Source organism: Pleurodeles waltl, chromosome 8 (genome assembly GCF_031143425.1).
Source record: "Pleurodeles waltl isolate 20211129_DDA chromosome 8, aPleWal1.hap1.20221129, whole genome shotgun sequence".
Classification (NCBI taxonomy): domain Eukaryota; kingdom Metazoa; phylum Chordata; class Amphibia; order Caudata; family Salamandridae; genus Pleurodeles; species Pleurodeles waltl.
The window spans coordinates 1520887608-1520915569 of NC_090447.1; the positions used below are offsets into that span (position 1 = coordinate 1520887608).

Here is a 27962-nt window from a genome sequence, read left to right on the forward strand (position 1 = left end):
GGCTGGGATATATAGTTATAAAATGGGTTAATAGAGTTCTTATGGGATGTTAATCCCTGCTAGCTCCAATTGTCAAGTCGGGGAACTGCCTCGAGAAAGAAGACATGGGGGTGCATAATATACTATACCCCCTACAGGGGTAAGGAGGGGACAGCCAGGGCGAGAAAATGGTCAGGGGTGACCGTCAGACATTGCAGTGCCGGTCTGACGAGGAGCTTGCCCAGTGATGAAGCATGACATCCGATGGGATGTGTGAGGGCACTAGCTTCTAACCTAAGGGTTGCCCTGTGTCTTGCTTTCAATTTTCCCCTTTCTAGGAACAGTGTATTCTTGATTTTTGTTAGTAGGTTTGGGAGAACATACACTGGACCTTTAACCTCCCTGTACCTCATTTTTTGTTCATCAAAAAATATATACTGGCAATCAGAGCAACAATTCCCTTTACAAGGGAGTGGGGGAATGTAGCAGACTCGATAACAGGCAACCAATGTGCTATGGAGAAGACATATTATAGACAAACTCAAGCTTCCTTATCCCTAGATCCGTCAGTGAGAGATCTTCATGTGTGTATGTGCTATTTGCATAATACTGCCCTAGCCAGAAAAGGCAGCAGAACACTGTACAGGGTCAAAGACAAGCATACGGTCAAGAAATTATAGGAGGACATCCCAGCAATATTAATTTACCACAGCTAAACGGCAAATGTTGCAACTACAGTTTGAGACAATTTAGGATCAGTACATCGAAACAGTGAGGCAATGCAAGGGTTTCATGAATTTCATGTGCATGTAGATGATATGTAGACATTTAGAGAGACTGGATACTTAAGTTGTAGAATCTCCTTAGCAACTTAGGAAAGTTCAGTCTCCCACATCCTATTACAACATAGTCATTTTTTGGGGCTCTACTTCTTAATGTTGACCATTTGTAGTGTTTAGGCCATTGCATGAGTGGAATATCCTTGACAGTTTTTTTTCTTCTGAACTAAGCTAGAATTATATTCCTTATCGCCTCAAGTGGTCCATGTCTTTTGATTTTTTAGGGTGTTTATCGGGGTTACTTAGCCTCAGTCTTCCAGGTTAGACTTGAGCTTGCCATATTTTATATTTGGAAGTTTGCTGTGGCATCAGAATTTTATGTTCACTGCTTCTGATCTGTGGACAGAAATCTGATACTGGTACATTCAGTTTGTTGGTTGTTACTAAAGGCTTCCTGTAGGGCAGTGAAACAGACACACACACATGTTGGAATGAGAGGAGTAAGAATTTCCATAATCTCTCACTGCTAAATCGGCCTTTGGGCTAACGGGGTCTATAAATTATAAGTGAGAGTTTGCACAAATTCCTGTATACAATTAGATTGTGTGGATAGGAGGCCGAGTTGACAGTGTATTGGACTGTGGTGAGGTTCTAATGTTGTCTGTTGTAAATGAGGATAATATATAGAGATCCAGTGTTGCATAGTTCACTGAGCACTACAGGGCATAAAGACAAACCGAGGGATGCAGTGTTTGTGGTGCTTGGGCTGAGTCTTTGAGACAGTCTGTTACTCCCTAATGTTTCCACTGGAGATAGATAGGTTGCTTGAACATTGGCTATTACAGCACCAAAGGAGCCATGCCATAGTGACCCCACTTGCCAGATCGGAAAGCTAGGCAGAGCTCCAAAGTAGAGGTCTTGCCATCTTGTCTCCCTACTGTTTGCCCTAGCATCTCCCCACACCACTGTGGTTGATATTGGTGCCAGAAATGTAAACCTTGAGCCTTTGTTCTTTCTTTGCTTGGGCCTGGAATTCAGATGTCTCAAGATTCCCCTCCTAGTAACTGTTTGCTCCCCTAGTGACACACAGCTACTGTCAAGCCTTGAATGCATTTTTCTTTCATTCTGATGAAGGATGGAATTAAGAGTACGGTGTTCTTGTTGGAAGATTGTTCCCCAACTCTGTGATCCTCTTATAAAAATTTCTTATTGAACATCTACCTTGGGTTTGGCTCTCTTTCTGCTTCACCTGGACCCCCTCCTGCAAAGTTAGGAGGCAAGGAATAGGCAGAGATAGGGTAGTATTAAATGCATTTTAGGAGTATGTGAGCTATGGGCCAAATGTTTGAAAAAATGGCCTTGTGAATCGCAAAAAGCAATTTTTAAGAAATCACTATTTCCGAGTCGCAATTGGCCATGTAACAAAATTGCGATTCGGAATTAGCGATTTCTTAAAAATCGCTATTTGTGGTTTGCGAGGCCCGTTTACCGTATCACATTTAGCCTTTTCGCAATTTGCGATTTTTTACCGATTCTGTAAAAAATCGCAATTTGCCAGAAATTTCGAGAAAGCACACCTGGAGGAGCCTGATGACATCACAAGCAGGAAGTGAGTCATCGCAGGCAGTTTCAGGTGCCACACCCAAACCAGCATCCAGAGAGAGCAGCCCAGCCACACAGAGCAGCACTCTGAAGGAGGCAGCACACCTGAGCCAGGATGGACACCTCAGCCCAAGGAAAGGAGAATGGAAAGAGAAAGAGGAAGTTCAAATTCAGCGAGCAAGAGCTTGAGGTGCTGACAAAGGAGGTGGTCAGGAGCCATGACCGCCTTTTTGGCAAAAGCTCACTCCAGGTGCCAGAGATTGAGAAAAGAAGACTCGGGGCAGATATCCAAAGCAAAATCTGCGCAATTGGAGTGGCACAGCGCTCGGTCGACGAGATAAAAAAGAGGTGGTGTGACCTGCGGTCCTGTGCGAAGGAGAGGGTGGCAAGAAGACTGCAGGAGGCCAGGGGCACAGGAGGCGGTCCACCCACAGAGACACCATCCACCCCATTAGAGGACCTAGTGGAGTCGACACTCCTCCCTGAAGCTGTGACAGGCGTCACAGAGATAGACACCTCCGGCACACCAAGTACCAGCCAAGGTAAGTGCAATATTGAATTGTAACCCCATATGTGTATGCACAAAAGCCCCTTAGGAACAAGCAAGTAATGTTAAACATTGTGAGAAGTAGTCCAGTCCACATCTTAGAAGCAGCACAACAATTCATTATGGGAGTGGCAGTCCACAACCCATAGCTGCAAGTAGCACATACAATGTATTTGAGTAGAGCGACACCCAGAGGAACACAACACCCACAACACAGTGAAGAGAAGTACCTGTACCTTTATTACCATTGTGTGACCGTAATTTTAACAAACATAACTGACATTCTGCATATTGTCATTGCAGGTGGGTCAGGCCCAGCAGCCACAGCATCAGCAAGCGTAGGCAAGACTGACACCCATCCAGCCTCTGATTCCAACACAAGTGGGTCTCTCACCATTGCGCCTGTCCGACGCAGGCCCAGGGCACTGCCACTGCCAGAGCTCAGCCAAGACTCAGATGAGCAGCAGGAAGGGCCAATTTCCCCATCACCAACAGGCAGGCGCAGCCAGATGCAGGAGACCAGTTGTCAGCAGACCTCAGCACCCCACAGGATGGCGACAAATTCCGGTGCACAGCAGCATGAGGCAGGTGAGGGTCCCTCCTTTTTTGGTGGGCTGGAAGCTGCTATGTTGCAGCAGCAGCACCTACAAAATAAAAGGATCCTTGGATTACAAAAGAATTTGCAGCAACATAACACCAACATGGGGGGCCTGCATCGCCAGCTTGAGTCCCTCAATTCTAACATAAAACTGCTGCATGAGGGACAGGTGCAGGCATCACAGGACACCACAGAGCTCACATGTGCTGTGAGTGAACTATGCCAGGAGCTGCACCATGAGAGGGTGAGGTACCGCAGACAGGAGCGCAGATTTATGAACATGTTTGGCGGCTTCTGTCGTTCTGTGAACAGGGTGGCAAATGCAACGTCACTGATTGCACGTCGTGCAGTGGCTGCACAAGTGGAGGCAGCACACAACAGCAGGGATGTGGCTAACGGACTGGTACAAATCACTAATGTGATCGATAACATCCTGGGACAGAGGTCAGCCACACCTAGTGAGCTTGCACTGGGGGACACAGAGGACAGTTCCAGCCTCAGCAGTGTAGCTGTACCAGCATTGGACACCAGACGGCGCAGTGCCAGGCACAGCACTGCCACTGAGGCGGACAATAGAGGTGCCAGTGAGGTAACTGGGCACCTAAGAGGTGTGCCTGGCCGCAAAAAATAACTGTAGCTGCCAGAGGGGTAATGATTTCACTATGACGTAATAGTGCATTACTCAGGACCTTCACCGTCTCTAGTTTTTCACCTAATTTTATTTGCAATTCGTCGAACGAACATTACCTGACATTAAGGTAATACATTTATTTCACTACAGGTACAGTTGTCAGTGCATTTGTGTCATTCATACTTACATCTGAAATGGTTGTGTGTGATGTCAGCACGCCTTTGCCTTCCCTCTGCTGCACTGCTCCTGTCTGCTGGCTGTAGGGGTGGTATGGGATCGTCATCCTCATCTGATTCAGTGTCACTGATTTCTATAGGTATGCCCCTGGTGGTAGCTATATTGTGCAAGATTGCACAAGTAGCCACTATTCTACATGTTGTCTCTGGGCTGTACTGTAGTGCCCCTCCACTTTTGTGGAGGCACCGGAAGCGACTCTTCAGCAGTCCAAAGGTGCGCTCTACCACGTTGCGGGTCGCCCTGTGTTCTGCATTGTATCTCCGTTCTGCAGGTGTTGCAGGATTGAGGTAGGGCGTCATCATGTAGGTGCGCACTGCGTAGGCACTGTCTTCTGGAAGGGACATAGGGTATGATGAGTAACTGAGCCATCTGACATCAGCACGCCATCAATGCACCATTGTATAGAGGGACAATACCTAGTAGAAATCCTTCTCCAAACTCCCCAGCTAGCAGTCTTGTGTGTATGCCGCTATGGCGAAAGATGTACGAATCATGTGTGCTCCCTGGGTACCTAGCCACGAAATCAGTTATGATGTAGGAAGCATTGCATAACACCTGTATATTCATTGAATGTTGGTATTTCCGGTTGCGGTACACATACTCTGTGGCCGATGGTGGACAGATTGCAACATGTGTCCCATCTATGGCACCTAGGACGTGGGGGAACTGTGCTATCTGGTAAAACTCAATTGTTGTCTGCTGTATTTCCTGTGGGGTGTGGGGGAATCTGATATACTGGTGTAGTTTGCTCAGCATGGCGTTCATAAATGCATTGAAAAATCTGGAGAGGGTACTCTGTGAGACCCCTCCAGCTGCTGCTATGACCCCTTGATAGCTCCCTAAGGCAAGTAGGTGGAGGGAGCATAATAACTGCACATGGGTGGGGATGCTATGAGTCCTATGTGTTCTGCGCTGCAGTATGGGTTGTAGCTCAGCTATCAGATCAAGTATCATGGCTGAGTTTAACCTATACCTCTCATATATTTCCTCCTCTGTCAGGTTAAAAAGTGTAATGTGCACTCTGAAAATGCGCTCCTGTCTCCTCCTCCCTCTCCTCAAACCTGCCAAGATCCTCATCCTCCTCGCCATGACGTAGAGTGCAGCCATTGTGGAAAAGAGTCTGAGGCATTCTGGGCCTCTTTATATAGGTTGCACCTGGTTTCACTTAGTGGTATTTTGCATGTGCAAAATGCCATTCTGCGAAAAATCGCAATTTGCAATTTTTTGATGCATCTGTTTGTGACTTGGATTTTGCGACTCGCAATTTGTGCCTCGCAATTTCCTACTCGAAATACCGAATCACAACATGCGACTCACAAAACCAGGTTGCAACTCTAAAAATCACAATTTGTTCAATTTTTTATTTTTGGTCTGCGAATGCCTTTCATGCATCGCAGACCACGTTGTTGAACCCGCAAATGGACGATTTTTGCGATTTGCATCGTTTGCGATTGCAAAAAAGTTTCATACATCTGGCCCTATATATATTGAGGTCACTCTCTTCAGGTGCCTCCATCCCATCTGTTTCTAATTTCTAAGCTTGTTTGACTCAGGGATTATAGGTTTAAAAGCCAGCATGCCTCACAACTAATTTTATCACAAGAATGGAGGTAACCCACATCAAATATGTAGACCTGTATCACTGAGACTTAACACTGATGAAGGAAACATAGTACAACTATTTGCATTTAGTCCCATAGTCCTGGGACTTGAGATCAGGGTGGTTACTGCAGATGCAGATGATAACAATATCCCAAGGTTGAGCTTAATACCAGAATACAGATGAAGTAGAGAAATTGGAGAGCACAAAAGCAAAAGAAATACTAGGAACATAAAAAGGAAATGGAGGGAATGGTAACTTTACATCTGTTCTGTGTTGAATTGAATTTAATCTATGTTGGTTAAATAATGGGTTGTGAAGTAGATAGCGCTGTCTGTTTAGAACCTTCCCTTTGACTTACTAGCCTCATGCTTCTTCGTTCCGGACTCCTGCCTCTGACTCCCTGCCTGCACACGCTATGTCATGCTCTACAGTGCCCCACTCCCCAGTCCTCAGATCCAGGCAGACATGCAGCACTGGCCCACCGTAGAAACCACAGGTCTGCGTATGTGCAAAGTAACAAAGCAGCGTGCAGCTTCACGCTTCCTTTCACCATCCAAAAACCAATCTCAGTAGCTGATTATTCTCCCTATTTTCAAATACACAACTAATTTTGTTAAACGTAGCACATCTACTAGCAGAATGTTTGCTGTCTGCGTGATTGAGATAGGATAATGTTTTAGTCCATTTTGCATAAAGAATTTTGCATTAATGTAAACATGATGAGGGTGGATTCTATAAGTCTGGAATGGTAGGAATTTTGTGAAAAGTGAAAGGGTTTGAGATCTTTCTCGAGTAGCACCCATTAGATAGTAAGTGTGGAATTCAGAGAGGGTGAGTTGGCATGTTTATTCTTACCAAGTCTTCTAGATTTCAAGTTTGGGCAGTGCTATGCACCTAAAAGTGTGGGTAAACTGTAAACTTCGTACTTGTATAGCGCACTACTCACCTGTTAGGGTCTCAAGGTGCTGTACGCATACCGCTGTGGAACCCCTCCTGGCTTTTCCCTGTGAGGTGCCCACTCCTGGGCAACCTCCAAGGTGAAGCCAGGCATCCCAGCGCTGTTGGGGCCGTTGTGGAGATTAAGCAAGCTATTGCCCAGAGTTACAGAGTGGGACCCATGAATTAGATTAGGCACCGATGCGAGAATTATCAGGTCCGAGGAAATTGAGCCCAAGACCCGCCAAGGAAGGAATTGAACCCTGGTCCCGGGCCAGATTTCTGCATCAGGGTCTGCCGCTCTAACCATTGAGCCACACTTCTCCACCATGCCACTGGGCATGTTGTAGTTCAGGCAAGGTTGTGTGTGTGTGTGTGTGAATGTGTAGGAGGCTGGCCTGGCTTGTAGTGGGTACCAAGGGGTACTTACACTCTGTACCAGGTCCAGTTATCCCTTATTAGTGCAGAAGAGGTGTTTCTAGTAGCTTAGGCTGATAGAAGGTAGCTATAGCAGAGCAGCTTAGGCTGAACTAGGAGACATGCAAAGCTCCTACTATACCACTGGTGTCACATGCACAATATAATAAGAAAACACAGTACACAGATATACTAAAAATAAAGGTACTTTATTTTTATGACAATATGCCAAAAGTATCTCAGTGAGTACCCTCAGTATAAGGATGCCAAATATACACAAGATATATGTACACAATACTAAAAATATGCAGTAATAGCAAAAGGAAGTAATGCAAGCAGTGTAAAGTTACAATAGATTGCAATAGGAGCACATAGGTATAGGGGCAACACAAACCATATACTCCAAAAGTGAAATGCGAACCACAAATGGACCCCAAACCTATGTGAGCTTGTAGAGGGTCGCTGGGACTGTAAGAAAACAGTGAGGGTTAGAAAAATAGCCCACCCCAAGACCCTGAGAAGTAGGTGTAAAGTGCACCTATAACCCCCAGAGAGTGCAGAAGTCGTGATAGGGGGTTTCTGCAAGGAAGACCAACACCAGCAAAGCAACAACAGTGGATTTCTGGACCTGAGTACCTGTGAAACAAGGGGACCAAGTCCAAGAGTTGCGACAATGTCGAGAGTGTGCAGATGCCCAGGAAATGCTAGCTGAGGGTGCAAAGAAGCTGCCACAGGATGGAAGAAGCTTTGGTATCTGCAAGAACGAAGAGGACTAGGAACTTCCCCTTTGGAGAATGGATGTCCCACGTCGTGAAGAAGCTTGCAGAGGTGTTCCCACGCAGAAAGACCGCAAACAAGCCTTGCTAGCTGCAAGGGTCGCGGTTAGGGTTTTTGGTTGCTGCTGTGGCCCAGGAGGGACCAGGATGTCGCCACTTGGATGAGGAGACAGAGGGGGCGCCCAGCAAGTCAGGGTGCCCTCACAGAAGCAGGCAGCACCCGCAGAGGTACTGGAACAAGCACTTGGAAGAGGAGTGAACCGGAGTCCACCTGAAGTCAGAAAAGGGAGTCCCACGACGCCGGAGGACAACTCAGAAGGTTGTGCACTGCAGGTTAGAGTGTCGGGACCCAGGCTTGGCTGTGCACGAAGGAAATCTTGGAAGAGTGCACAGGAGCCAGGGCAGCTGCAAATCACGCAGTACCCAGCAATGCAGTCTAGCTTGGGGAGGCAAGGACTTACCTCCACCAAACTTGGGCTGAAGAGTCACTGGACTGTGGGAGTCACTTGGACAGAGTTGCTGAGTTCCAGGGACCACGCTCGTCGTGCTGAGAGGGGACCCAGAGGACCGGTGATGCAGTCTTTTGTTGCCTGCGGTTGCAGGGGGAAGATTCCATCGACCCACAGGAGATTTCTTCAGAGCTCCTGGTGCAAGAAGGAGGCAGGCTACCCCCAGAGCATGCACCACCAGGAAACAGGCGAGAAAGCCGGCAGGATGAAGCGATACAAGGTTGCAGTAGTCGTCTTTGCTACTTTGTTGCAGTTTTGCAGGCATCCTGAGCAGTCAGCGGTCGATCCTTTGGCAGAAGGTGAAGAGAGAAGTGCAGAGGAACTCTGGTGAGCTCTTGCATTCGGTATCTGAAGAATTCCCCAAAGCAGAGACCCTAAATAGCCAGAAAAGGAGGTTTGGCTACCTAGGAAGGAGGATAGGCTAGTAACACAGGTAAGAGCCTCTCAGAAGGAGTCTCTGACGTCACCTGCTGGCCCTGGCCACTCAGAGCAGTCCAGTGTGCCAGCACACCTCTGAATCCAAGATGGCAGAGGTCTGGGGAACGCTGGAGGAACTCTGGGCACCTCCTCTGGGAGGTGCAGGTGAGGGGAGTGGTCACTCCCCTTTCCTTTGTCCAGTTTCACGCCAGAGCAGGGCTGGGGGATCCCTGAACCGGTGTAGACTGGCTTATGCAGAGATGGGCACCATCTGTGCCCATCAAAGCATTTCCAGAGGCTGGGGGAGGCTACTCCTCCCCAGCCCCGACACCTTTTTCCAAAGGGAGAGGGTGTAACACCCTCTCTCTGAGGAAGTCCTTTGTTCTGCCTTCCTGGGCCAAGCCTGGCTGGACCCCAGGAGGGCAGAAACCTGTCTGAGGGGTTGGCAGCAGCAGCAGCTGCAGTGAAACCCCGGGAAAGGTAGTTTGGCAGTACCCAGGTCTGTGCTAGAGACTCGGGGGATCATGGAATTGTCTCCCCAGAATGGCATTGGGGTGACAATTCCATGATCTTAGACATGTTACATGGCCATGTTCGGAGTTACCATTGTGACGCTATACATAGGTAGTGACCTATGTATAGTGCGCGTGTGAAATGGTGTCCCCGCACTCACAAAGTCCGGGGAATTTGCCCTGAACAATGTGGGGGCACCTTGGCTAGTGCCAGGGTGCCCACAAACTAAGTAACTTTGCACCCAACCTTCACCAGGTGAAGGTTAGACATATAGGTGACGTATAAGTTAATTAAGTGCAGTGGTAAATGGCTGTGAAATAACGTGGACGTTATTTCACTCAGGCTGCAGTGGCAGGCCTGTGTAAGTATTGTCAGAGCTCCCTATGGGTGGCAAAAGAAATGCTGCAGCCCATAGGGATCTCCTGGAACCCCAATACCCTGGGTACCTTAGTACCATATACTAGGGAATTATAAGGGTGTTCCAGTATGCCAATGTGAATTGCTGAAATTGGTCACTAGCCTGTTAGCGACAATTTGGAAAGCAGAAAGAGCATAACCACGATGGTTCTGGTTAGCAGAGCCTCAGTGAGACAGTTAGTCATAACACAGGTAACACATACAGGGCACACTTATGAGCACTGGGGCCCTGGCTCTAGAGCTGTGGTGATGATCCATGACTAATACTAAGAGTAAACAAAAGCAGGAAAGTCATGTTACAAAAGAAAAACACACAATTTTGTTGGAAGTCCTATTTAGTATCATACCCGGGCCTTTGCAGATTCTTAAAGCAACAACAAATGGCCGGTATTTTTCACTTGAAAAGGTTGCAACCTGTTATATTCTCTTGTGGTGACTATGTTTATAACAGAGAACTGGTAACCCTGCCCACAATGTGCCTTTCATGACTGGGCTTGCCACCTGGCCAGTTTTCTACACGCAGTACCAACTGGCCAGTATAAAAATAATAAAAATCACCTAATGCTAGTGGTTTTTTGCCTGTATCTGTCCCTAATTTAAAAAGCAAATATTAATAGAAAGTACTCTTAAATGTGTTCTAGAGCTGAGGTAACAAGCCTTAATCATTAAAGTAAATAAAGAAAAGTCATGTTGCAAATGCATAAGCATACGATTGTGTTTAAAACCCTATATAGTATCATGTCCGGGCCTTTGCAGACTCTTAAAGCAACAAGAAATGGCCGATATATTTCTCTTGGAAAGGTTGCAACCCCATCCAGAATATGTTTTTCGCGACCTACACTTGTCAATATTTGTATTGATCACTGGCCCCCTGGAGACTAGTCTGAGACCTCTACACCCTATGAGGAGAGACTGCTCTGGGTACTGCTGTACTTTAAGCAGTAACTGCGTGCTCACAGAAAGCTCACGCATAAAAACTATTAAAAGAAAAGCACGTGTCTTTTCCGCGTAACGAGATGTGGCTTCATTCTGAGCAGGCCGCTGCCACACGCATGCGCAGGCTGGGTTGTCGCTCTCCTGCGCATGGTCCATCAGGTCCATCATCCTCTGCGCCTGTTGGTACATAATTGTTCTGCGCATGCGCTAATGAGTTGTATCTTTACTCCGCGCATGTGTAGATATAATCAATTCCATTCTCCTGTTTCTGTTCCCAAATGTCGATATTTCGCCGGGCGCTGTTCGTTTCCCACGCATGCGCAGTTATAGGGTGTAAGGAAATGCCTCCTTGGCATGGTTACCCCCTGACTTTTTGCCTTTGCTGATGCTAAGTTATGAATCGAAAGTGTGCTGGGACCCTGCTAACCAGGCCCCAGCACCAGTGTTCTTTCCCTAAACTGTACCTTTGTCTCCACAATTGGCACAACCCTGGCACTCAGATAAGTCCCTTGTAACTGGTACCCCTGGTACCAAGGGTCCTGATGCCAGGGAAGGTCTCCAAGGGCTGCAGCATGTCTTATGCCACCCTAGGGACCCCTCACTCAGCACATACACACTGCTTGCCAGCTTGTATGTGCTGGTGGGGAGAAAATTACTAAGTCAACATGGCACTCCCCTCAGAGTGCCATGCAAACCTCACACTGCCTGTGGCATAGGTAAGTCACCGCTCTAGCAGGCCTTAGAGCCCTAAGGCAGGGTGCACTATACCACAGGTGAGGGCATATGTGCATGAGCACTATGCCCCTACAGTGTCTAAGCAAAACCTCAGACATTGTAAGTGCATGGTAGCCATAAGAGTATATGGTCTGGGAGTCTGTCAAACACGAACTCCACAGCACCATAATGGCTACACTGAAAACTGGGAAGTTTGGTATCAAACTTCTCAGCACAATAAATGCACCCTGATGCCAGTTTGCACTTTATTGTAAAATACACCCAGAGGACATCTTAGAGATGCCCCCTGAAAACATACCCGAATTCCAGTGTGGGCTGACTAGTTTCTGCCAGCCTGCCACACACCAGACATGTTGCTGGCCACATGGGGAGAGTGCCTTTGTCACTCTGTGGCCAGAAACAAAGCCTGTACTGGGTGGAGGTGCTTCTCACCTCCCCCTGCAGGAACTGTAACACCTGGCGGTGAGCCTCAAAGGCTCACCCCCTTTGTTACAGTGCCACAGGGCATCCCAGCTAGTGGAGATGCCCGCCCCTCCGGCCACTGCCCCCACTTTTGGCGGCAAGGCTGGAGGAGATAATGAGGAAAACAAGGAGGAGTCACCCCCCAGTCAGGACAGACCCTAAGGTGTCCTGAGCTGAGGTGACTCTTAATTTTAGAAATCCTCCATCTTGTAGAAGGAGGATTCCCCCAATAGGATTAGGGAATTGCCCCCTCCCCACAGGGAGGAGGCACAAAGAGGGTGTAGCCACCCTCAGGGCCAGTAGCCATAGGCTACTGCCCTCCCAGACCTAAACACACCCCTAAATTCAGTATTTAAGGGCCCCCAGAACCAAGGAAGATAGATTCTTGCAACCTAAAAAAGAAGAAGGACTGCTGACCTGATGCCCTGCAGTGAAGACGGAGACGACAACTGATTTGGCCCCAGCCCCACCGGCCTGTCTCCCTACTTCGAAGAAAACTGCAACAGCAACGCATCCAACAGGGTCCAGCGACCTCAGATTCCTCAGAGGACTACCCTGCATCTAAAGGACCAAGAAGCTCCCGAGAACAGCGGCCATGTTCATGAAACTGCAACTTTCTGCAACAAAGAAGCAACTTTAAAGACCCCATGTTTCCCGCCGGAAGCGTGATACTTTCCACTCTGCACCCGATGCCCCCGGCTCGACCTGTGGAAAGCTAACACTACAGGGAGGACTCCCCGGCAACTATGAGCCCGTGAGTAGCCAGAGTTGACCCCTCTGAGCCCCCACAGCGACGCCTGCAGAGGGAATCCAGAGGCTCCCCCTGACTGCGACTGCCTGTAACAAGGAACCCGATGCCTGGAACCAGCACTGCACCCGCAGCCCCCAGGACCTGAAGGAACCGAAATCCAGTGCAGGAGCGACCCCCAGGTGACCCTCTGCCTAGCCCAGGTGGTGGCTACCCAGAGGAGCCCCCCCCCTGTGCCTGCCTGCATCGTTGAAGAGACTCCCGGGTCTCCCTATTGATTCCTATCTGAAACCCATCGCCTGTTTGCACTCTGCACCCGGCCGCCCCTGTGCTGCTGAGGGTGTACTTTCTGTGCCTACTTGTGTCCCCCCCGGTGCCCTAAAAAACTCCCCTGGTCTGCCCTCCGAGGACGCGGGTACTTACCTGCTGGCAGACTGGAACCAGGGCACCTCTATTTCCATTGCCGCCTATGTGTTTTGGGCACCACTTTGACCTCTGCACCTGACCGGCCCTGAGCTGCTGGTGTGGTAACTTTGGGGTTGCCATGAACCCCCAATGGTGGGCTACCTTGGACCCAACTTTGAACCCTGTAAGTGTTTTACCTACCCGTGAACTTAACAATTACTTACCTCCCCCAGGAACTGTTGATTTTTGAACTGTGCCCAGTTTTAAAATAGCTTATTGCCATTTTTGTCAAAACTGGACATGCTATTGTGATTGTAAGGAAATGCCTCCTTGGCATGGTTACCCCCTGACTTTCTGCCTTTGCTGATGCCAAGTTATGATTTGAAAGTGTGCTGAGGCCTGCTAACCAGGCCCCAGCTCCAGTGTTCTTTCCCTAAAACTGCACCTTTGTCTCCACAATTGGCACACCCTGACCTCCAGGTAAGTCCCTTGTAACTGGTAGCCCTGGTACCAAGGGCCCTGATGCCAGGGAAGGTCTCTAAGGGCTACAGCATGTCTTATGCCACCCTAGGGACTCCTCACTCAGCACAGACACACTGCTTGCCAGCTTGTTGTGCTGGTGGGGAGAAAATGACTAAGTCGACATGTCACTCCCCTCAGGGTGCCATGCCAACCTCACACTGCCCATGGCATAGATAAGTCACCCCTCTAGCAGGCCTTACAGCCCTAAGGCAGGGTGCACTATACCATAGGTGAGGGCATAGGTGCATGAGCACTATGCCCCTACAGTGTCTAAGCAAAACCTTAGACATTGTAAGTGCAGGGTAGCCATACGAGTATATGGCCTGGGAGTCTGTCATGCACGAACTCCACAGCACCATAATGGCTACACTGAAAACTGTGAAGTTTGGTATCAAACTTCTCAGCACAATAAATGCACACTGATGCCAGTGTACATTTTATTGTAAAATACACCCATAGGGCATTTTAGAGATGCCCCCTGAAAACATACCCGACTACCAGTGTTGGCTGACTAGTTTCTGCCAGCCTGCCACACACCAGACATGTTGCTGGCCACATGGGGAGAGTGCCTTAGTCACTCTGTGGCCAGGAACAAAGCCTGCACGGGGTGGAGGTGCTTCTCACCTCCCCCTGCAGGAACTGTAACACCTGGCGGTGAGCCTCAAAGGCTCACCCCCTTTGTTACAGCGCCACAGGGCATCCCAGCTAGTGGAGATGCCCACCCCTCCGGCCACGGCCCCACTTTTGGCGGCAAGGCCAGAGGAGATCATGAGAAAAACAAGGAGGAGTCACTGGCCAGTCAGGACAACCCCTAAGGTGTCCTGAGCTGAGGTGACTCTGACTTTTAGAAATCCTCCATCTTGCAGATGGAGGATTCCTCCAATAGGATTAGGGATGTGCCCCCCTACCCTCAGGGAGGAGGCACAAAGAGGGTGTAGCCACCCTCAGGGCTAGTAGCCATTGGCTACTAACCTCCCAGACCTAAACACAGCCCTAAATTGAGTATTTAGGGGCCCCCAGAACCTAGGAAGATAGATTCCTGCAACCTAAGACGAAGTAGGACTGCTGACCTGAAGCCCTGCAGAGAAGACGGAGACACCAACTGCTTTGGCCCCAGCCCTACCGGCCTATCTCCCCAATTCAAGAAAAATTGAAACAGCGACATGTACCCCATGATCCAGCGACCTCTGAAGCTTCAGAGGACTAGCCTGCATCTAAAATGACTAAGAACTCCAGAGGACAGCGGCCCTGTTCCACAAAGACTGAAACTTGCAACAAGGAAACAACTTTTAAAGGACTCCACGTTTCCCTCAGGAAGCGTGAGACTTTCCACTCTGCACCCGACGCCTCGTCTCGACCTGCAGAGAAACAACACTACAGGGAGGACTCCCCGGCGACAGCGATCCTGTGAGTAGCCAGAGTTGACCCCCCTGAGCCCCCACAGTGACGCCTGAAGAGGGAATCCAGAGGCTCCCCCTGACCGCGACTGCCTGCTTCAAAGAACCTGACGCCTGGTAAAGACACTGCACCCGCAGCCCCCAGGACCTGAAGGATCCAACCTCCAGTGCAGAAGCGACCCCCAGGTGGCCCTCTCCCTTGCCCAGGTGGTGGCTACCCCAAGGAGCCCCCCCCTTGCCTGCCTGCATCGCTGAAGAGACCCCTGGGTTTCACATTGAAACAAATTGCAAACCTGACACCTGTTTGCACTCTGCACCCGGTCGCCCCTGTGCCGCTGAGGGTGTACTTTTTGTGCTGACTTGTGTCCCCCCCTGGTGCCCTACCAAACCCCCTTGGTCTGCCCTCCGAAGTCGCTGGTACTTACCTGCTGGCAGACTGGAACCTGGGCACCCCCTTCTCCATTGAAGCCTATGCGTTTTAGGCACCACTTTGACCTCTGCACCTGGCCGGCCCTGAGCTGCTGGTGTGGTAACTTTGGGGTTGCCCTGAACCCCCAACGGTGGGCTACTTGGGACCCAACTTTGAACCCTGTAGATGGTTTACTTACCTGCAAAACTAACCAATACTTACCCCCCCCAGGAACTGTCGAAAATTGCACTGTGTCTAGTTTTAAAATAGCTTATTGCCATTTTTGTCAAAACTGTACATGATATTGTGTTGATTCAAAGTTCCTAAGATACCTGAGTGAAATACCTTTCATTTAAAGTATTGTTTGTAAACTTTGAACCTGTGGTTCTTAAAATAAACTAAGAAAATTGATTTTTCTATATAAAAACCTATCGGCCTGGAATTGTCTTTGAGTGTGTGTTCCTCATTTATTACCTGTGTGTGTACAACAAATGCTTAACACTACCCTCTGATAAGCCTACTGCTTGACCACACTACCACAAAATAGAGCATTAGAATTATCTCTTTTTGCCACTATCTTACTTCTAAGGGGAACCCTTGGACTCTGTGCATGCTATTTCTTACTTTGAAATAGTATATACAGAGCCAACTTCCTACATTGGTTGGTCAGCGGTGGGATACAAGACTTTGCATTTGCTGGACTACTCAGCCAATACCTGATCACACAACTAAATTCCAAAAATTGTCATTAGAAACTGATCTTTGAAGTTTGAGCTATTTTTCTAAATTTTTAAAAGTCCGGGTAGGGCCTTGTGTTAGTCCCTGTTAGCATTTCTTTTTAGAGTTTAAAAGTTTTGTAAAAGTTTGAATTAAGTTCTAGAGATAGTTTTAGATTCTTAAAAAGTATTCCAACTTTTAGAAACAAAATGTCTACAGAAGAGTTAGTGATGGAACTCAACCTCACCCTTACCTGCATCTTAGGATGTCAGAGTTAAGGTCTCTCTGTAAAATCAAAAAGATAAAAACTGGTTCAAACCCTACCAAAGTACAGCTCCAGGAGCTCTTGGCAGAGTTTGCTAAAAACAACCCCTCTGATGATGCCCTCACAGAGGGGGACACTAGTGAGTTGGAGGAACTCCCACCTCCACCCTAGATAGGGAGACCAGGGTTTCTCCAACCCTGACTCCAAATGTGATAGTCAGAGATGCTGCTTCTCTCACAGGAGAGTCCACCAACTCTGGAAGCATTGAGGACAGCCTCAATGAAGATGACCTTCTGCTAGCCAGGTTGGCCAAAAGATTGGCTTTGGAAAGACAGATCCTAACCATAGAAAGGGAAAGACAAGAGATGGGCTTAGGTCCCATCAATGGTGGCAGCAATATAAATAGGGCCAGAGATTCTCCTGACATGCTACAAATCCCCAAAGGGATTGTAACTAAATATGAAGATGGTGATGACCACCAAATGGTTCACAGCTTTTGAGAGGGCTTGTGCAACCAGAAAAGTAAACAAATCTTACTGGGGTGCTCTCCTTTGGGAAATGTTCACTGGAAATTGTAGGGATAGACTCCTCACACTCTCTGGAAAAGATGCAGAATCCTATGACCTCATGAAGGCTCCCCTGATTGAGGGCTTTGGATTCTCAACTGAGGAGTACAGGATTAGGTTCAGGGGGGCTCCAAAATCCTCAAGCCAGATCTGGGTTGATTTTCTTGACTTCTCAGTCAAAACATTGGATGGTTGGATTAATGGCAGTGGTGTAAATGATTATGATGGGCTGTACAATCTGTTTATGAAAGAACACCTGTTAAGTAATTGTTTCAATGATAAACTGCATCAGCATCGGGTAGACCTAGGACCAATTTCTCCCCAAGAATTGGGAAAGAAGGCGGACCATTGGGCCAAGACTAGGGTGACCAAGACTTCCACAGGGGGGTGACCAAAAGAAAGGGGTCACAAAGACTCCCCAGGTGAAGAGTGTTGAGACATCCAAGGGTAAAAGTAAAGAGTCTTCTATAGGGCCCAAAGAACCTGTTCAGGAGGGAGGGTCCAAAGCCTCTTCACAATCCAATTTTGGGTACAAGGGTAAAAACTTTGATCCAAAAAAGGCCTGGTGTCGTAGCTGTAATCAGCAGGGACACCAAGCGGGAGACAAGGCCTGTCCCAAGAAAGGTTCCACTTCAAACTCTACTCCAGTTAGCACTGGAATAGCCAGTCTCCAGGTGGGATCAACAGTGTGCCCAGAGCAAATTAGGGTGCACACTGAAGCTACATTAGTCTCTGAGGGTGGGGTGGACTTAGCCACACTTGCTGCCTGGCCCCCTTATATGCAAAAATACAGGCAGCAACTCTTAATTAATGGGATTAGTGTAGAAGGCCTGAGGGATACAGGTGCCAGTGTCACCATGGTGACAGAGAAACTGGTTTCCCCAGGGCAATACCTGACTGGACAAACTTATCCAGTCACCAACGCTGACAATCAGACTAAAGTACATCCCATGGCTATGGTAACTTTAGAGTGGGGAGGGGTCAATGGCCTGAAACAGGTAGTGTCTCCTCAATTATCCCTGTAGACTGTTTGCTTGGAAATTACCTGGAGTCCTCAGCATGGGCTGAGGTAGAACTCAAAACCCATGCAGTCATGCTGGGTATCCCTGAACTGGTGTGTGTCAAGACAAGGGCACAGTGCAAGGTTCAGGGTGAAAAAGTGGTTTTGGAGCCTAGAATAATGGCCCAACCCTCCAAGAGGAAAGGAAAGAGGACTGGGGAACCAGCTTCAACACAATAACAGAAAGGGAACCTCTCTTCCCAGGAAGACGTTCTGCCCTCTGAGGGAACTGAGCCCATGGAGTTGGAACCTTATCAGGTTGAACTCTTAGGCCCAGGGGGACCCACAAGGGAACAGTTGTGTAAGGGACAAGAAACATGTCCCTCTCTTGAAGGCCTTAGGCAGCAAGCTGCTGAAGAGACCAAAGGAAAAATCACTGGAACACATAGGCCCTCATTCCGACCCTGGCGGTTTCAAACCGCCAGGGTGGAGGACCGCGGGAGCACCGCCGACAGGCCGGCGGTGCTCCAATGGGCATTCCGACCGCGGCGGTAAAGCCGCGGTCGGACCGGCAACACTGGCGGTCTCCCGCCAGTGTACCGCCGCCCATAGGAATCCTCCAAGGCGGCGCAGCTAGCTGCGCCGCCGAGGGGATTCCGCCCCCCCCTACCGCCATCCAGTTCCCGGCGGTTCTCCCGCCGGGAACCGGATGGCGGTAGGGGGGGTCGCGGGGCCCCTGGGGGCCCCTGCAGTGCCCATGCCACTGGCATGGGCACTGCAGGGGCCCCCGTAAGAGGGCCCCTAAATGTATTTCACTGTCTGCTTTGCAGACAGTGAAATACGCGACGGGTGCAACTGCACCCGTCGCACAGCTTCCACTCCGCCGGCTCGATTCCGAGCCGGCTTCATCGTGGAAGCCTCTTTCCCGCTGGGCTGGCGGGCGGCCTGAAGGCGGCCGCCCGCCAGCCCAGCGGGAAAGTCAGAATCACCGCCGCGGTCTTTCGACCGCGGAACGGTATTCTGGCGGCCCCCGACAGGCCGGCGGCGACCGCCGCCGGCCAATGTCGGAATGAGGGCCATAGAGTCTACTGGGAAGATGGACTCCTCTACACTGAGGCAAGAGATCCCAAACCTGGTGCCACTAGGAGAGTGGTAGTACCTCAGGAGTTTAGGAAGTTCATTCTGACCTTAGTTCATGATATTCCACTTGCTGGGCATTTCACCATACCATCCACAAACCAATGGTCTTGAGAAAGATTTAACAAGACATTGAAAGGCATGATCATGGGGCTCCCTGAAAAACTCAAAAGGAGATGGGATGTCCTCTTGCCATGTCTGCTTTTCGCCTACAGAGAGGTGCCTCAGAAGGGAGTAGGGTTTTCCCCCTTTGAACTTCTGTTTGGCCATCCTGTCAGGGGACCACTAGCTCTTGTAAAAGAAGGCTGGGAGAGACCTCTTCATGAGTCTAAACAAGATATAGTGGACTAAGTACTAGGCCTACGTTCCAGGATGGCAGAGTACATGGAAAAGGCAAGCAAAAACCTTGAGGCCAGCCAACAACTCCAGAAGATGTGGTATGACCAAAAGGCTACTATGGTTGAATTTCAGCCAGGGCAGAAAGTCTGGGTTCTGGAGCCTGTGGCTCCCAGGGCACTTCAGGACAGATTGAGTGGCCCTTACACAGTGCTAGAGAGAAAGAGTCAGGTCACCTACCTGGTAGACCTAGGCACTAGCAGGACCCCCAAAAGGGTGATCCATGTGAACCGCCTCAAACTCTTTCATGACAGGGCAGATGTGAATCTGTTGATGATAACAGATGAGGACCAGGAAGCTGAGAGTGAACCTCTCCCTGATCTCCTCTCCACAGACCCTAAAGATGGCTCAGTATATGGAGTGATGTATTCAGACACCCTCTCTGGCCAACAGCAATCTGACTGTAGGAAAGTCTTAGAACAGTTTGATGAGTTCTTTTCCCTAACCCCTGGTCAGACATACTTGTGTACCCATGATGTGGACACAGGAGACAGCATGCCTGTCAAAAACAAAATGTTCAGACAGTCTGGCAAAGTTAAGGAAAGCATCAAAGTGGAAGTCCACAAGATGCTGGAAATGGGAGTCATTGAGCACTATGACAGCCCCTGGGCTAGCTTGCAGATGGAGGATTTCCCCATTAGGATTAGGGATGTGCCCCCCACCCTCAGGGCTAGTAGCCATTGGCTACTAACCTCCCAGACCTAAACACACCCCTAAATTGAGTATTTAGGGACCCCCAGAACCTAGGAAGATAGATTCCTGCAACCTAAGACGAAGAAGGACTGCTGAGCTGAAGCCCTGCAGAGAAGACAGAGCCAGCTAATACTATTACATTGTCCTCATACTAGCAAGAATGATGAGGAGAGTCAGGATGGAGACAGGACGAGTAGTCCAAATAGAGCCTCATCTTAGAACTTGTCATTGATAAACAAATCAGTAAAGATCTTTGACTAATTTAGCGAGGCAATGAGATTGGTGGCCATCATCTAATATAACCCCACCCCCAACTTTCACCTTGGTGTTGGTTGCAGTTGTTACGGTAGAGCTGACATTTTAGAATCGAAAGCAGTTAATTTCCGTTTTATATATGTATTCAAAATGGACCTACCTTGAAACTAGTAACTTGGACGGACACTGGAAAAGCTACATATACTCAGTATCACAAAGATTTAATTACAAGGAGATAAATACTTAACCATACTGTGCACATTATGGAGGGCCTACACAAAATCTTCAATTGTGACAAAGATTTTTATACCCATCTGGAAGAACACCAGCGAGACATCAACATATTAAGACCGAATACATATACAGAGTATACCATAAATTTTATTAGAAAGAAATATTTAATTGTAGATAAACAAAACCATACTGAAGAAAAACTATTCACATTTTTTGACATTTCATCTCAGATGTCTCTGCAAAAGTACAAATCTCAGAGTGGACCAAGGTCACATAAATGTACTCAGTGTGACAAAACCTTCATTACAAAGACAAAGCTGGTGATACATCAGCGAACTCATACTGGCGAGAAACCATATGAATGTTCTGAATGTGACAAGGCTTTCAGTCAAAAAGGTGAACTAGTATCACATCAGAGAATTCACACTGGAGAGAAACCATATATGTGTCCTCAATGTCAAAAGGCTTATAAGAGAACATAGACCCTTTTGCTACATCAGAGAAATCACACTGGTGAGAAGCCTTTCAGATGTTCTGAATGTACCAAGGCTTTCAGGCAAAAGAGTGAGCTTTCATTACATCAGAAAAATCACACTGGAGAGAAACCTTATACATGTTCAGAATGTGAGAAAGCTTTCATTACAAAAACACAGTTGATAATACATCATCGAACTCGTACTGGTGAGAAGCCATACAAATGCTCTGAATGTGATAAGGCTTTCAAGCAAAAGAGTGAATTATCGTTACATGAGAGAATTCACACTGGGGAAAAACCATATAAATGTTCTGAATGCAATTATGCTTTCATTCAAAAAGGAAAGTTGAAGAGACACCAGAGAACTCACACTGGTGAGAAACCATCTAAATGTAGTGAGTGTGAGAAGTGTTTCATTACAAATCAACTGTTAATAATACATCAAAGAAATCACACTGGTGAGAAACCATATACATGTACTGAATGTAAAAAGGCTTTTAGGAGAAACAGTGAGCTTCTGCTACATCAAAGAAATCACACTGGTGAAAAACCATATAAATGTTCTGAATGTTATAATGCTTTTAAGAGTAAGGGCGAGTTATCGCTACATGAGAAAAATCACACTGGTGAGAAACCGTATAAATGTTCTGAATGTAACAAGGCATTCAAGCAAAAGAGTGGGCTTTCAGTACATTAGAGAAATCACACTGGGGAGACACCTTATAAATGTTCTGAATGTGACAGGTCTTTCATTACAAAAAGGCATTTGCTGCTACATCAACTTTCTCACACCGGCGAGACACCATATAAATGTTCTGAGTGCGACAAGATGTTTAAGGAAAAAAGTAACCTCTTGCTACATCAGAGGAATCACAGTGGAGACAAACCATACAAATGTGCAGAATGTGACAAGACTGTTAATAGTAAGTCTGAACTATTAGTTCATCACAGAATCCACACAGGGGAGAAACCATATAAATGTACTGAATGTGTCAAAACTTTCAAGCGAAAGGGTGATCTATCAGTACATCAGAGAATCCACACTGGGGAGAAGCCACATAAATGTTCAGAATGTGACAAGGCTTTCATTACAAAGACAAAGCTGATGGTACATCAAAGAATTCACACTGGCGAGACACCATACAAGTGTTGTGATTGTGACAATTCTTCAAGCAAAAGAGCCACCCGTTGTTTAATTTGAGAAGCCACACAGGGGAAAACATATAAATGTGCTATGTGTATCAAGCCTTTAATCAAAGTAAGAGATCTGATGACATATCAGATATATAACAGTAGAGAGACAGCATGATAGGACTTTTCAGCAATATAGTCCTCTCTCAGAATGCCCACACATGGGAGATTATGTAAATAATCCTAATTTGAGAAGTCAGTTTAAAAGTGTCAGGTGATACAGAGCAGACTGAGCCTCGTGCATTAAGAAAATGTAAATTCCTACAGGAAACCATTGTATTTTATCAGAATACAGAAAACAAGAATGACCTAAATGTTCAGGCAACTCTACTGGTTGGGGAGATACGGGTAAGTGACATGCTCACAGTTACATTTAGCCATTCAATGTGCAGTTCATGGTTCCAACAAAAGATCCCTCAAGATACAAAGCGAAAACAGTAGCATGCGCAAACTAGCAAAAACTAACAATTTAAGAAACAGAGCAAACCAAAGTAAAATGGAAGTTTCGTAGAATTTACAAGGAAATATAGCAACATCAACATCAGACTAATACAACACACATAAACAGAAGTGGTTTAAAAAAACAAATTAGAACTTTAAAAATGGAGATTACTCATAAAATACATTGCCAATGGACATTGTACCAAATGGTATACTGAATGTATAAAGAAAAAGTGGATAATCAGAATGATGCCGATTTTGTAATACAGGACTGATGCAACTGATAGTGATTAAACATTTCATTATCAATATATACAAGATTCTGTATTGTATAAGCACTGTGTACAGAAAATTCTTATATGATATTCCCTCTGAGCACCTACTTCACTGCCTAACTCAGCATTTAATTGAAATCATATCTATACACTAAAATGAGTCTCTGTACCTAAACCATGCTTAAACCCGAACGTTTTGTTTCAAGATACTTCAGTAATATTCGTGGACATAAAATTTTGGAGTTATTATTGGATTTACAGAAACGTTTCATTTGATCATGATAGATATATGCACAGATGAGAGTGTCCTTGCAGCTAATGTTTCAAATGTCTCTTTTTTTTGCAGTCCCTCATTTGCATAGTCTCTTGAAATACTAAAGCACACCTTGTCGAGACCCTTTGTGATTTCTTAACAGTCGTCCTGGAATCAGGTCTTAGCCGCAGGCCCTTGTGTTCATGAAGAAGCTGGTTTACTGAATTTTGAGGAGGGAGGGCAGCTTGATGCTCTGCAAGAGACAGTGCAAGTCCACTTGTGAGGCAGAAAGTATATTAGAACTCAACAGATAATTTAAAAAACTAAAGAATCATAAGCATTTCTGTTACTTCGTTAATACATTGAATACAGCAAGTGATGTCAGTCCAGCGAACTTTATCAACCTCATCAAAATCTCTGTGGATATCTTGTTAAAAATGGATAGCCATAACTCAACATTTCCCTTGGATATAGTAAATACATTAGACGCGCTGGATGTAGGGGAGAGAGAAATAAATGTCCTCTTGTTGATCACTTGTGAGATTTATTGGGAAAGGGAAAGAAAGATAATCCTTTCTCGTAGAGAATATTATACACTCCAGCTGCTGTCTTTAATTCAGACCCTCAGTATTGGACATCATAGTACTCTGCAGCTCTTCGAAGTACAGTAGTGCCAGGTATGTAGAAGAAATCAGTACTACTGTTTAAAAAAAGCAAGATCGAGGATCCCAAGAATTAATCGGCTAATTGCACTTTTGACTACAGATACCAAGGTGTCTGCATGATTTCTTTTGGATTTCTTTTGGAAGATCTTGGAGCAAGTGTGAGTGAAAAGAATTTACTTATATTTTATCCGACTGGGTTCTAGGCAAATTATGGTACAATTGACATTATTATGATAAACCAACTCCCTGCTGGTCTGTCACTTTATCCATGTTGTCAGCGCAAGGCATTTTATCTGACCAGTTATAGCTGCTCCTTGGAAGAAGATTGTAGGGCCTGATTTACAGAGAAGGGTCTATAAATATGCAGAATTGTTGCATGTTTAAACAATGAGTAAAATAGTGATGAAATATAAAACCTGAGCACTACTAGTACAGTACTACACAGGACCTGGCATGGCACTCCTATGAGTGACCGTGGCATTCCTGTGGGAGCTGCCACTCAAGCTTCACCCCCATGGCACAGCAGTATTGTGCAAGCTTCACCAAGGAGGCTTGCATGCTTCTGCAGCAGCATGGCGTGTAAGCTTGTGTGGTGGTGTCGTAGGACTCTGGTCATGGGGACAAGACCACTGGATTCAGGCGGCAGCACCACCGCCCGTGGGGGACTGAGCCCTATTCCACACTCTATGATAGCTGTCGGCTAAACCCTTTCAGCTAGCTACCAGCACCTCACCAGAACCCAAGAGTAAAGGTGATTTGTGGCAGCCGACACATGACACTAAGGTGGTCATTCTGACCGCGGGAGCACCGCCGACAGGCCGGCGGTGCTCCAATGGGGATTCCGACCGCGGCGGTAAAGCCGCGGTCGGACCGGCACCACTGGCGGGGTCCCGCCAGTGTACCGCCGCCCCATTGAATCCTCCGCGGCGGCGCAGCTTGCTGCACCGCCGCGGGGATTCCGACCCCCCCCTACCGCCATCCAGATCCCGGCGGTCGGACCGCCGGGATCCGGATGGCGGTAGGGGGGGTCGCGGGGCCCCTGGGGGCCCCTGCAGTGCCCATGCCACTGGCATGGGCATTGCAGGGGCCCCCGTAAGAGGGCCCCTACATGTATTTCACTGTCTGCTGTGCAGACAGTGAAATACGCGACGGGTGCAACTGCACCCGTCGCACAGCTTCCACTCCGCCGGCTCGATTCCGAGCCGGCTTCATCGTGGAAGCCTCTTTCCCGCTGGGCTGGCGGGCGGTCTGAAGGCGACCGCCCGCCAGCCCAGCGGGAAAGTCAGAATTACCGCCGCGGTCTTTCGACCGCGGAACGGTAATCTGACGGCGGGACTTTGGCGGGCGGCCTCCGCCGCCCGCCAAGGTCAGAATGAGGGCCTAAGACTTCTCAGGGAAGTCGAGGTAGAACAGATCTTACCCCTTTCTCTCCGTTACAACAGTCTCATACATGCGAAGACAAACAGAAGCAGGATTTGGTTCAATACACTTTATTGATGCAATTGCGTTCTATGTAAAGAAGCATGAATTGCGATCATCAGTATTATGAAACACAATACTATCATTGAGGTGACTAGAAAAGTGAAACAGAGAAAAAGTCCCACCATGCTGTCACAGTAGTGAATCTAAAATCCCTATCTGCACTAACAAAATTCTACATGAGTGCAATAGCAGTGTTAGGCCTAATCTGCCTGTCCAGTCCCTGGAAGGAAGCCCAATTTCCATACCTGTGCTATAGGTAGAGAAGAGGTCTGTTGGTCTGAGATAGAAACACCAATTGGGGAAATCCTTTTGAAAGTTCAAGCTAGGATACCAATAGGTATAATACCACAGACGTCTCTGTATAAGGTAGTTAGGGTGCCTTTAGCACGTAAGGAGGCAGAGATACTTAGGAGATCCGTAAAGTCAGTGCCTAACCAACGTCTAGTCCTTGGAAGGAAACCCAATCCCCATACCTGTGCTGTAGATAGAGAAGAGGTCTGTTGGGAGTCTTCCCACGTAGATGAAGAGAAGATGTAGAGTTTCAGCAGAAACTGCGACAACAACATGCAGCATTGATGGCTTACTGGCTGGAATGTCCCCTCTGATTTAGTGGGGCGGTGTGTTTTTTCATAATAAACGTTATTGTTCTAAGAACTGCTCTGACATGATAATACATGTTTTTCTCTGTATGGTAGACATTGAACTATTTGGACTGGCAATATCCGGTAAACTATCATATACACCCTTGGGTTGAGCACAAGATGAAATGTTGTGCAAAAGAATGAATAACAATTTCTCCATGGAAGGGCAACTGATAAAAATAATAAAACATTGCTCTAAACTGAAGCTTTGCTAAAATAATAATAAAATGACATGAAAGTGAAAGGGCACAGGCTTCAGGTCCAGAGCTAAAATAAATGTGCCTGTGTAAAATGCTAACATAACCTCTCCCCATTTTCTGTTCAAGAGTGCAGAGGTCTATAATACCTAATACTAAAATCACCAGTCCTACAATACCTATGTAAAAGCAAGCTAAAATATACATAAGAGAGATAAAAATGCCCATGTTGACAAGCAGAGCAGACCAAAGTTGATCCAAATTAAAAAAGGTCAATTTAGAATTGCATAAAAACTTGTGATACGAATTAAGGCCTAATGTTAGTGTTCAACAGTATTTGTGATCCTGCAAAAAAAATCACCAATGTCATCTATAGTTAGGGAATCGAGGAAATATCCCACTCTGGCAGGTGATAAATGTAGGAAAGTGCCCCTTTTGGAATGCCTACCACCCCACTTTTTACCTGATGTTGATGCTGACTTGACTGGGATCCAGGCCCCAGCACCAGTGTTCTTTCCCTAAACTGTACCATTGTTTCCACAATTGGCACACCCCTGGCACACAGCTACGTCCCTTGCAAAAGGTACCAGTGGTACCAAGGGCTCTGTGGCCAGGGAGGGTCCCTAAGGACTATAGCATGTAATATGCCACCCTAGGGGACCCCTCACCAACACATGCACACTGCCATTGCAACTTGTGTGTGCTGGTGGGGAGAAAAAGGTAAAGTCGACATGGCATTCCTCTCTGGGTGCCATGCCTAACAACCACTGCCTCTGACAGAGGTAATTCACCCATCTAGCAGGCCTTATAGCTCTAAGGCAGGGTGCACAATGCCACAGGTGAGGGAATAGCTGCATGAGCAATATGCACCTACAGTGTCTAGGTCCATTCTTAGACTTTGTAAGTGCAGTGTGGCCATATTGAGTACATGGGCTGGGAGTTTGTCATTATGAACTCTACAGCGCCATGATGGCTTCACTGAAGACCGGGAAGTTTGGTATCAAACTTCTCAGCAAAATACATCCACACTGATGCCACTGTTGGATATATTGTAAAATGCACCCAGAAGGCAGAAGGCATCTTAGAGTTGCCCCCTGTATTTCACCCAGCCGTCTAGTGTAGGGCTGACGAGCCTGTGCCAGCCTGTCACTACCGGACAAGTTTCTAACCCCATGGGGTGAGAGCCTTTGTGCTCTCTGGGTTCAGGAACAAAGCCTGCTTTGGGTGGAGGTGCTTCACAACGCCCCCTGCAGGAACTGCAACACTTGGCATGAGCCTCAAAGGTTCCGGTCTCCTGTCACAGTGCCCCAGGTCACTCCAGCTAGTGGGGATGCCCGGTCCCTGGACCAAGCCCCACCTTTGGTGGCAGGTCCGGTGGGAAAATTAGGAAAAACAAGGAGGAGTGACCATTTCTCCTAGGACCACCCCTAAGGTGTCCAGAGCTGGAATGACCCCCACCTCCTTGCAAAATCCTCCATCTTGTTTTGGAGGAGAGTGACCAATA

The 27962-nt window shown here is 47.4% G+C and overlaps 1 protein-coding gene and 1 pseudogene across 1 annotated transcript; both read left to right on the forward strand.

The window, feature by feature from the left end:
* LOC138249621 (zinc finger protein 585A-like) overlaps positions 1-22514 on the forward strand; it is a 73894-nt pseudogene extending 51380 nt beyond the window's left edge.
* On the forward strand, positions 2262-4177 carry LOC138248879 (nuclear apoptosis-inducing factor 1-like). The gene is made up of 2 exons (XM_069202856.1): positions 2262-2902; positions 3211-4177. Exons 1-2 carry the CDS (start codon positions 2476-2478, stop codon positions 4134-4136), a joined length of 1353 nt encoding a protein of 450 aa, XP_069058957.1. The 5' UTR covers positions 2262-2475; the 3' UTR covers positions 4137-4177.
* Positions 22515-27962: the final 5448 nt, after the last annotated feature.